Source organism: Liolophura sinensis, chromosome 11, assembly GCF_032854445.1.
Source record: "Liolophura sinensis isolate JHLJ2023 chromosome 11, CUHK_Ljap_v2, whole genome shotgun sequence".
Classification (NCBI taxonomy): Eukaryota; Metazoa; Mollusca; class Polyplacophora; order Chitonida; family Chitonidae; genus Liolophura; species Liolophura sinensis.
Window position 1 is genome coordinate 21,068,391 of NC_088305.1, and position 12,373 is coordinate 21,080,763.

The 12,373-nt window shown below is 40.8% G+C and overlaps 1 protein-coding gene across 1 annotated transcript; it reads right to left on the reverse strand.

The window, feature by feature from the left end:
- Positions 1-1,065: 1,065 nt before the first annotated feature.
- On the reverse strand, positions 1,066-5,821 carry LOC135478177 (partner of bursicon-like). Its single transcript, XM_064758448.1, has 2 exons — positions 5,624-5,821; positions 1,066-2,652 (listed from the first exon to the last, which is right to left on the reverse strand). The coding sequence occupies exons 1-2, from the start codon at positions 5,819-5,821 to the stop codon at positions 2,503-2,505; spliced, it is 348 nt and encodes a 115-aa protein (XP_064614518.1). The 3' UTR covers positions 1,066-2,502.
- Between the last annotated feature and the right edge of the window lie 6,552 nt (positions 5,822-12,373).

Here is a 12,373-nt window from a genome sequence, read left to right on the forward strand (position 1 = left end):
TCACAGGTTGTATATGTTGTTTTCCGGTAGTATTACCCCACTATTTGAGCGAGCGCGCGAAACATAACGATTAGGTCCATCAAAAGCATCTGACAAAACTTGTGACCATCATGCCGAACTGTTTAACAAAGGCATCTATTAACACTTGTTACCATCATGCCGAATTGTTCAGCAAAAGCATCTGACAAAACTTGTTACCATCATGCTGAATTGGTCAGCAAAGATAACTTACCATCATATCGAACTTGTCAACAAAGGTATCTGACAAAACTTGTGACCATCGTGCCGAACTGGTCAACAAAGATATCTGGTAAAACTTGTTACCATCATGCCAAACTAGTTAACAAAGAAAGCTGACAAAACTTGTTACCATTATGCCGAACTGTTCATCAAAGGCATCTGTCAAAACTTGATACCATCATGCCGAACTGTTTAACAAAGGCATCGGGCAAAACTGGTTACCATCATGTCGAACTGGTTAACAAAGATATCTGACAAACTTGTGACCATTATGCCGAACTGGTTAACAAAGATATCTGACAAACTTGTTACCATAATGCCGAACTGTTCATCAAATGCATCTGTCGAAACTTGTTACCAGCCTGCCGAACTGTTCGTCAAAGGCATGTGTCAAAACTTGTTACCATCATGCCGAACTGTTCATCAAAGACATTTCAAAACTTGTTACCATCCTGTCAAACTTTTTCAACAAAGGCATCTGGCAAAATTTTTTACCATCATACCGAACTGTAAATCTTGTCACCATCATCTAGTGTTATTACCCAAATACATGTGACAAAACTCATCATGCTGTACTCACGCCACTGATCAGCACGTGTCACCATCTTGCCGAACTGCTCAACAAACGTATCCATTAAACTTGATTATCACCATTGCGAAGTCTTGTTCAAACTGACAAGCTTTAATTATCACCACCAAGACGTGTCGAAGTAAACAACCTATGCAATGTAGTTATCAGCAAGCGCACTTAACTGAGCAGACTTAACTGCTTCGTGGCTGCTTGATGGCGCGCTAAACACGTGAGGTAAGTACTGTGTGTTAAACTGTGTCAGGTATGAGTTTCATTGATAAAAGTTTGAAATTGCTGGCGAGAGGGCACAAGAGTGTTAAGTAGTGATGAGGCTGGGAGTGACGTCCCATTGACGTTGCTATGTACCGATCTCTGACAGTAAATTTATGTCAAAATATTAATGAGTACCTTTCCCACAGGTTGGGCAAGGTAGACACCAATGTTCATTGACCATACAATGTTTGGGGCTGAGTTGCAGCGTTAAAAACTATGATTGTTCCTGATGGAAACAGGAAGGATCAGATCCATTTATTAATAGATTACCGCTGAACCGGATTTTACGAAAGTCATTGTGTTCTTGATTTCATATAGTGATCTCTTTGTATCGTAACGGAGATTATGTTACATTTATTTTCCAAAAAAAAAGGAGGTGAGGAGAGAATATGCGGAAATTATTAGATAACATGGTATTTTTTGAAAACAGTTACATTGCGCTCACATTGTATCACGCCCTTTTACGTTCTGATCCCCTGGATTGCAGTGGTTGATGTTTTGGGCGAATATTTTTTATTTTATTTTCTGAAATGAAAGTATGTATGTTGAGCATAGAGTAGGTCTTTGGCTCTTCGGGCGAGTCGGGAATGTTTATCAGAAAAGCAAAAATGTCAACCAAAACTACTTGTGCTGTTCATGTTTAAAATCAACCTCCCTCCCCTCCCCTATTCCAGTTCGCGCTATCTAGGTCTATATAGGATAAAGGTATTTACTTAATCAGGAATTTTTCACTCACACCATTGATGACGGTCAGCTTTATGGACCGAGGAAAGCAAAATGCCCGGGATAAACCTGCGACCCTTGACAAGTTACTGAAAAACTTTTCATCATTTACCATGGGTGCTGGTTTCACTATTATTGCTAGGCTGTATGCCTGGGATAGATTAGCCGATAGACATGACCGAATGATATACTGTACATAAAAGGTTACGCACTCCAGTGTGACCAGTGTGGATGCCTTAATGGGATATCGTTTATCTCCTACGACAGCCAGTTGAGAGACTCGTTGCATTTCAATTGCTGATTTTTCAAACAGAATAACTACAGACCTCGCTGGTAGCGTAACAGTGTTCTAACCGTTAATTAGAACTCAGCTACAGTCGAACCTGTGCACGTTGTGAATAGCCCGCTATAGTGTGGCCTTACAAAACAATAAACAAGCAAATAAATATTGGTTAAACCGTTCCTTTCTGTTTTTCTTCTGGCTTCTGACGCCGAAACACTGGTACCCTCAAGTGTAAATAGTCTGTGGTCCATGAAGCTATAGACGGTTTGTTTTAGTTAAAAAAAACTGGAAAGTATTTTCAGACAGCCAGGGCGTTGTCCTCTTGTGCATGCACATAAAATATAAGCGCTCTCCACGAGGACGTGTCAAACACGCATCGAGGCATGCGGGTCCTTAGTGATAAGGTGTGTCCTTAGTTACGACAATCCTGACACGAGCAACCCATTGGTTCCTGGATCTCTAAGGAGGGACGAAGACCGCTGACGAGAGAATTGTCAAAGAAACATTCTTCAAAGCGGATTAGCTTCGGAAGCAGATTCCCTTCCTGGCAACACCGGCATTGCTGAGGAACAAAACAAAACGCAGGATAATGGCAGCGAAAAGTTTTAAAGTAGTGTTAGGAATAAAATATACATTCATATACCTTCCAGCAATGACAAAGAGAATTTAAACTTAAGAGTGAAAATGTGAGGAGGTAAATGGGAAGGGGGAGCGGGTGTACGATATACGAAATGGTCAGCAAGTCTTACCATACTGTGACTGGCAACAATGTATCTGATTATTTATTGATCTGGCGTTTAACGATGTAAAACGGATTTTAAGGACTCATATTCGACGGCGGTTAAGTTAATTACAGCATGATTTATTTATTTATTTATTTATTTACTTTATAGTAGTCAAGATAACGCATTTCAAAGAAAGCAAAACCGTGCACATTGAGAAAATCGAAAGTGCCGCCATATTATTAATTTTAACCAACAATTCACAATGTATTTCTTTAACCCGGTTTTCTGTGAAAATAAATTCTGCAGAAATAAAGATTTACCCACTCTGCTTTTCCTGAAAACGCAACACTTCTTGTTATTAGAAACTAGAAACCACCTCTCTCCAACTGAAATGAAGTTATGTGAGAATTTCTATTTCTACCCCCATTTGTTCCATTTATTTTTGATGTCCCCAACTTCTCACCCGCACCTTCCCACCTTTTCTAACCCGCACCTACCCACATATCTAACTCTCACCATCAACCCACCTCTCCTTATCCTTAGCTTCCCCACCTCTCCAAATCCGCACTTCCACCACCATTCCTAAACTGTATCTCCGAATAGGCTAGGTTTTATTTGATAGCTCGATTGAGCTGGTGGTTCCGAATACCGGACCACCGTTAAGTATTGACGATACGCTGCCATATTAATAGCACGAGTTAGGCCATGGCGTAATAACCTTCAGCCATGCCAATGATCGCTTGTATCAGCAGGCCACACAGCCGTGTGCTGCATGGGTCATGGGAAGTCACGACATCAAGACATTAAGAGACAGCGTTAGTGTATGAGCAAATGTCCACGGAGTCTGGCCATCATTTACCGTTACCCATTTCGAATGTGTTGTAATTCTCACCACTAATGTCACTTTGTATAATCCAGTGACATTTTCTCTGCAGAAATGTCAAGCCTTGATTAACTGCGCACTGATTTGCTCCTTCACCGAGTCAACGCATTTTTTGGTCGATCGTCTCTGCCGGTTAATGTAGTAACCTAATGGCTTTTAAGACCCGATATTATTGGTTGTATTTTTCCACCCACACAACTCCCCTACCCCACTCTCCCTCTCTTCTCTGTCGTTCGGAGCTCTGCGCCCTCTCTCTGAACCCGAAGATGAAATCCTGCTGACAATTACCTTTCCGGCTCAATAATTTTTATATTACATGTAAATATAGAGACAGGCTGCTGGAAATTGAAAACAGAAATAAACGTTTATGAACAAAATGAGATACTGACAGGGTGTGGGACGAATATGCATGTCCCATCTGTAAGTGGAATGTCCAAAGTGAAATTAATTAATATGGCCTATTTAAATCCCGGAAGATTTTTGGTTGAAACCGAGTGTATATTTTTTTGAACCACTGACAAGCAAACTCTGAAGGATTGAACAATAATTTGAATTACGTTAATTATTCAGGTGTACTTGTGTTCTTTTCCTATTATCTTATTGTTTAAAAGTGGCCGAGGTGGCTAGCGTGTCTGCGCAGCGCAATGGCCCAGGAGCCTCTCATCACTGCGGTCGATGTGAGTTTAACTCCAGCTTTTGCAGGCTTCCCGTCTGACCTTCACGACGGAAGGTCTTCCAGCAACCTGCGTATGGTCGTAGGTTTCCCCCGGGCCCTGTCCGATTTCCTTTCACCACAATGCTGGCCGCCGTCGAATAAGTGAAATATTTTTGAGTACGGCGTAAACACCATTCAAATAAATCAAATAAATATTTTTTGCGAATCTACGGAACTCTCGTGCCACCTCCAAGTGGTTTTAGAATGATGTTGAAACTGAACTGAATGATACTGAATGTGAGCACAGAACTTCATGGCTAATAATACTGGTTAGTCAATTGGATTAATTTATTCAGGATCAGTTTGACTACCGTACATTTTAAACTTTGACCTACCAAAGCTGGTCGTTCTCATGAGTGTATATTGTTCAATGTGATTATCCTTAAGTGGTCATCTGCGAAACAGAAATTTGACCACACTTAATTAGTCGATATGATTAAGAAATGTTTCTCAGTATAGTGACTCTTCGTCGTCATATGACTGAAAAGTTGTTGATATAATTGAAAACGTATAGCATAGAGAGTAAGATCAGAGCAGCGACGTCAGTGTGATAGCTGACAAATGGCCACATGTAACTAGTGAAATACGAAAGCTGAGGTTGTCAATTTACTTCATTCAGGATTTTATTCTAGCTGTTCATGTAAATGCATGAAGAGTAGCCATTTACACGCCCTCTAGCACCATGGCTTAAGCAGAATTAGGTAACCAAAAATGTGCAGTGATGTTAATTGCAATTTATTAGACGTCACTGGTGTAGAATTAATCAAGATGCTGTGTTGTCATCACATTTAACACACAATCAGATTAAAATATTGCAAAGAGACCAGGCCTCAAAGATGCTTAAGTATGCATACCGTGCATACATATGATGACATTTTGGGCTAATTCCAAAATTTTAATCCTCAGGTACCCAGTAAAGGTCGGTGGTTTACCCAGTCACTCCAACTCATTAACATGAGTCATATAAGACAACAGTTCTTGAGTATTGCGTTAAACACCAATCAGCTAAATAAATCAAATCATAAGAAAATATTTGAAGCCGAATGCTCCAACTTAATTGAAATTGTACTACCACAGCACAGAAACAACAGGTCAAAGTTTTTCAATTTGATATGTATGTTTAAGAATTTATTTTGGTTAGGAATTTTAGGCAAGGGCTCGAAATCCATTTTTGAAACTGGGTGAAGCCAAAATATTACTAATGCCCTACCTTCATCAAGCCGGGGAAATGTACCACACTGGGGGACACTTGGGACATGCACGTGCCTTCACATTTGTTCATGGTTACCGTGGCAACACAGTCCACAATGATGGTAGAGCCCTGGTGTTCGACGGACATCTGCTTGACTAGGTCAACTTCTGTTTGCAATGTTTGACAGCCATCTTGTTGACCGGACACGGCAGCCATTTTTAAACTCACCATAAGGAGGAATATCCTTGTAAACATGGCTGGAAAAAAAACAGTAAAAATTGAAATAGAAATGTTGGTAAACGTGACTGAGAGTAGGACAATGGGCGCTGAAACAGAAATGTTGGTAAACGTGACTGAGAGTAGGACAATGGGCGCTGAAACAGAAATGTTGGTAAATGTGACAGGGTATAGAGGAGTAGGCCCTGAAACAGAAATGTTGGTAAACGTGACAGGTTATAGAGGAGTGGGCCCTGAAACAGAAATGTTGGTAAACGTGACTGAGAGTAGGACAATGGGCGCTGAAACAGAAATGTTGGTAAACGTGACTGAGAGTAGGACAATGGGCGCTGAAACAGAAATGTTGGTAAACGTGACAGGTTATAGAGGAGTGGGCCCTGAAACAGAAATGTTGGTAAACGTGACTGAGAGTAGGACAATGGGCGCTGAAACAGAAATGTTGGTAAACGTTACAGGTTATAGAGGAGTGGGCCCTGAAACAGAAATGTTGGTGAACGTGACTGAGAATAGGACAATGGGCGCTGAAACAGAAATGTTGGTAAACGTGACTGAGAGTAGGACAATGGGCGCTGAAACAGAAATGTTGGTAAACGTGACTGAGAGTAGGACAATGGGCGCTGAAACAGAAATGTTGATAAAGGTGACAGAGTATAGAGGAGTGGGCCCTGAAACAGAAATGTTGGTAAACGTGACAGGATATAGAGGAGTGGGCCCTGAAACAGAAATGTTGGTAAACGTGACAGGGTATAGAGGAGTGGGCCCTGAAACAGAAATGTTGGTAAACCTGACAGGGTATAGAGGAGTGGGCCCTGAAACAGAAATGTTGGTAAACGTGACAGGGTATAGAGGAGTGGGCCCTGAAACAGAAATGTTGGTAAACGTGACAGGGTATAGACGAGTGGGCCCTGAAACAGAAATGTTGGTAAACGTGACTGAGAATTGGACAATGGGCGCTGAAACAGAAATGTTGGTAAACGTGACAGGGTATAGAGGAGTGGGCCCTGAAACAGAAATGTTGGTAAACGTGACAGGGTATAGAGGAGTGGGCCCTGAAACAGAAATGTTGGTAAACCTGACAGGGTATAGAGGAGTGGGCTTTGAAACAGAAATGTTGGTAAAGGTGACAGGGTATAGAGGAGTGGGCCCTGAAACAGAAATGTTGGTAAACGTGACAGGGTATAGAGGAGTGGGCCCTGAAACAGAAATGTTGGTAAACGTGACAGGGTATAGACGAGTGGGCCCTGAAGCAGACATGTTGGTAAAGGTGACAGGATATAGAGGAGTGGGCTTTGAAACAGAAATGTTGGTAAACGTGACAGGGTATAGAGGAGTGGGCCCTGAAACAGAAATGTTGGTAAACGTGACAGGGTATAGAGGAGTGGGCCCTGAAACAGAAATGTTGGTAAACGTGACAGGGTATAGAGGAGTGGGCCCTGAAACAGAAATGTTGGTAAACGTGACTGAGAGTAGGACAATGGGCGCTGAAACAGAAATGTTGGTAAACGTGACTGAGAATTGGACAATGGGCGCTGAAACAGAAATGTTGGTAAACGTGGCAGGGTATAGAGGAGTGGGCCCTGAAACAGAAATGTTGGTAAACGTGACAGGGTATAGAGGAGTGGGCCCTGAAACAGAAATGTTGGTAAACGTGACAGGGTATAGAGGAGTGGGCTTTGAAACAGAAATGTTGGTAAACGTGACCGGGTATAGAGGAGTGGGCCCTGAAACAGAAATGTTGGTAAACGTGACAGGGTATAGAGGAGTGGGCCCTGAAACAGAAATGTTGGTAAACGTGACAGGGTATAGCGGAGTGGGCCCTAGAACAGAAACGTTGGTAAACGTGACAGGGTATAGAGGAGTGGGCCCTGAAACAGAAATGTTGGTAAACCTGACAGGGTATAGAGGAGTGGGCCCTGAAACAGAAATGTTGGTAAACGTTACAGGGTATAGAGGAGTAGGCCCTGAAACAGAAATGTTGGTAAACGTGACAGGGTATAGAGGAGTTGGCCCTGAAACAGAAATGTTGGTAAAGGTGACAGGGTATAGAGGAGTTGGCCCTGAAACAGAAATGTTGGTAAACGTGACCGGGAATAGAGGAGTGGGCGCTGAAATAGAAATGTTAGAAAACGTGGATGAGAATAGAACAATGAGTGCTGACATAGAAATTCTGGTAAACGTGACAGGGAATAGAGGAGTGGGTGCTGAAATAGATATGTTGGGAAGGGTGACAGGGAATAGATGAGTGGGCGCTGAAATAGAAATGTTGGGAAGTGTGACAGGGAATAGAGCAATGGGCGTTGAAATAGAAGTTTTGGTAAACGTGACTAGGGACAGAGACGATGAAATAAAGGCACTAGTAAACCTGACAGGGAATTGAGGAGTAGAAAAATCTTAAATATTACACATATAGATAACATTTTTTATGTTATTTCAAGAACAACAAATACTAGAACGAGGAAATAATATCCGAATACTATCACCTTCTCATAAAAATGTTCTCATTTCCACACAGCACTATACTGCAAATAGTCGATGAGTAATATGATTGCAAAAATTACAGTTATTATTTTCTTATTATTAGATTTTTATTTGTTATATTCGTCCAAGCCGTTATTCGTGAAAACGATCATTGTTTTCGTTATCCCAAGTACGTAAGATAGTCGTAAGTGCACTCTTCTATTCTTGACAATAAAAAGTTTCATTATAACGTAATTCCGCTGATAAAAATGAGCGCCATCGTACATGTGAACAAGCGTACTCCGTTAACTACCTACCAAACAAATAATAGCAGATATAAGATCAATTCGATTCGGATGTTACCTTGTCACAGAATAGACCTTTCCGAACTGTCAATCAAGAACATGTACATGACCAGTCACAAGCTGTATTGTTGCAAATAGGTCGTTCGAATGTCAAACACACCTGTTACAAATGTTCAATCTGTTTGTGACGTCATGACGTCACAGCTGTTTTCACCGGGAATGGAATGAAAAGTAATGTTGTAACGAGAAGGCGTGGTGTGACATCGGACGTGTTCGATTCATGCATTGGTTGTGGCACAATTCCAAAGACAATGCGATTGACTTTACGCACAGAGGGCAAGTTTTTGTATTTTTAACGAAGTCCCATTTGCTTAACCCCGTGGGTGTGAATGCTTTTGGTGTTTTTATTTCCGCTCGGGTGAAGTTCGGCCTCAGGCCTGCGCATTTAGTCGTGGATGAGCTTCCGGTTGGATCTGAGTTGTCATGACCAGTTTCCGCGCACCATATCCAAAAGAGTGATCGGAAAAGTCAAATGTTTTGCCTTTCCATTCCTATACGCTACTGTATGCTAGAACTATAACATCTCTTTGCCTCTGGGCGTTTATGGGGTTATGAGGAGATCGGGATGGGTGGAATTTTACGATGGCCACACTCACAAACTTTACTAAGGAATTGTACCCACCGTAAATGACGTCAACCCTGTGCCGCACCAACACAACAATGCATCGCTTAAGTCCATTGCTAAAGGTCTTATTCCACCAAGCGCCTTTCTGGTTAATTTTTTATTTATTTATCCATTTGGCTGTTACTAACGCCATACTCAAGAAGTATTCACTTATAACAGGGCGTTTGGCTTTATTGGTGGGGGCACGGTGTAAACCACCAACCTTTGACATGCTTGTGGGAAGATTTTCCCGCCTGAAGTAATTCGGACCTCAGCTGTGTAGCCTAGAGTTGATTCCTGTCTTCGCGATGACGTTTAGCTCGCCAACTGATAACATAGTGAGCATGCGCAGCAAAAGAACACTGGTGTATTCAGCTTGGACCCGAATTGCCTTTTGCGCAGGAAACAGTACCACATGGAATACTCACGACAACTAGAGCATATGCCTACGCTCAAAAAAATAATCTGTTAAATTTAACAGAAAATCTGTTGTCTGAGTGAAGCTAGAATGTATTCTGTTATTATAACACAATATTGTAGTCATATTGAACATGACATCCAAGTCATAGTCATGTTATGTTGCATTAATAGAATATGTGTGTTATATTTAACAGAATATTCTACTGTACATACTAGCATCACTTAGATAACAGACTTTGTTTTAAAGTTAACAGAATAATTTTTTGAGAGTAGCACATGGCGTGTCAGTATTCGGTTTTGTGTGCTGTGTTATGTGGTCGTCTCAAACAGGGGACTTTCGAGATCGAACTCTTTTATCCCTAAAGGTAAAAAAGTCCTACTGTATCATATGACCTGTAAAAATGTTGGGCAACTATTTTTGATCACATTTACTATAACATGGGCGTTCATTAAATGTAATTTAGAGTAGACGAACGATGGAGAAAGTTGAGGAGCTGAACGTTTGTGAACTTCAGGGAGTTCCGAAAAGCCCCTGGAACACGGTGAGACAGGTGATCGGTAAACTAACAACGTGAACATTTGTCTCCAGTCACTTGATACAGTTCGATTGTTTTTATCTTTCACGACAAAAGAATTCGAACTCGAACCTCCCCCATTCCACTACGATATAGTTCCATAACAAGATGGGTTAAATGTGGACGGGTATGTTTAATGATCTGGATGGGTACGTTTAATGATGTGGGTGGATATTTTAATGATGTGGATGGGTATGTTTAATGATGTGGGTATGTTTAATGATGTGGATGGGTATGTTTAATGATGTGGATGGGTATATTGAATGATGTGGGAGGGTATGTTTAATGATGCGAAAAGGTATGTTTAATGATATGGATGGATATTTTAATGATGTGGATGGATATTTTTATGATGTGGATGGATATTTAATGATGTGGATGGGTATGTTTAATGATGTGGGTATGTTCATTGATGTGGATGAGTATGTTTAATGATGTGGATATGTTTAATGATGTGTATGAGTATGTTTAATGATGTGTGTATTTTTAATGATGTGGATGGGTGTGTTTAATGATGTGTGTATGTTTAATGATGTGGATAAGAAATTAAACGTTGTTTAATACATGCGACAAAGCCATAACAACATACTGAAGACAGGTGTGGGGTTGTTCTCCTTATCTCTAGTCCAGTATCATGAAATTTTATTTATTTGGCATTTCCAGTAACCATGACAACAAATAAACAAATAAACAAATTAATGTGTAATGGCCTTGGAAGGTGTTGCAATTCGAAAAGCTGAGAAAGACTTTGACGTTATTCGTGGGAAGGCGAAGGTTATTGTCTTAAAACACAAAGGCCTGGTTTTTTGTTTAACACCATTTTTCCTACAATATTGTACCTCGTTACAATTAATAATCAATAACGGTTTGTTGATTCACTTTTCTACATCTCTTTTTTCTTTTCCCGATTAAGCATCAGTCACCGGAGATTATAATGTCGCTCACACCAAACGTGTGATCCAACGTCAGAATCTCTCTTTATTCTATGCTTTCCACCTTTACAAAATCAAGTTATTTTATTATTGGGGAAAACTATCATCGCTTACTTTTTCTGGAATGGGAAAAAGGAATATGAGAGAGAAAGAGAGACCTGGTGTGACGTCACTTCTGGTCACTCATTTACAGTGACGTGGCGATATGAGTTGTTATGGTTAAAACCAAAGCCTTTGTTTCTGACCGTGCAGGTGAACCGTAATTTCCGCTTATCCACGTGTCTATCACTGGATTAAGACTCGGTCATGTGTAATGTAACCGAATGGCTGAACGTATCTACGATCGATTTCCTCTGCAGTGGTTTTCTCGTTGGCATTCCGATTTATTTACATGATGACGACATAGCCTTATGTTGAGCGGTCCTGGCCGAGTGGTGAGTGTTTTACACTTCCAACCACTAAAACATCTGAGTCAGTGGTTCAATCCCGGATACGCACAGGACGTTTCTAGATTCCCTCGCTCTCACCTGTCTCCCCTGTTTATTTGATTGGTGTTGTGCCTATTTGCCATTACTAAGTATGAAGTCCAGTGCTTGTTTCAATACTATTCATTTTCGATTAATGCATTCCTTCTAAAACCACCTCAGGGTGGCACGAGAGTCTTTAAATAATATATTCATATATAATATGTAATAATTATATAATTATATAATAATATATTATTAAATAATATTTATATTATTTATTTGAATGTTGTTTACAGATTACTTCAATTTTATTATGGCGACCATCATTATGGTGGGAGGATATTGGGAAGAACCCGGGGAAAAACTCACGACCCTCCGCAGGCTGCCGCCAAACCTTTACACGTGTGTTGTTTAATGTACACATAAGTATATGTTAAATGTAATGACAAGCACGGCATTTTGAGTAATTCTAGACGAGTGACGTTTTTTTTGTTCATTTTGACGATTTACATGACCAGTCAGAACAAAACCCTGAATGACTGAGATTATAGCCACTGGGCGATCGCAACTGTATTTTGCGTGTCGCTGTTGGGAGCTACATGGTCTTAAATAGCCGGTTTGGCTCGATTATGATCACTTCCTTTACTAATCCAACATTTAACAGCGATCTGTTTGAGTAGTGGTCGTTTCCATGTTCTCTGCGAGGTCCGA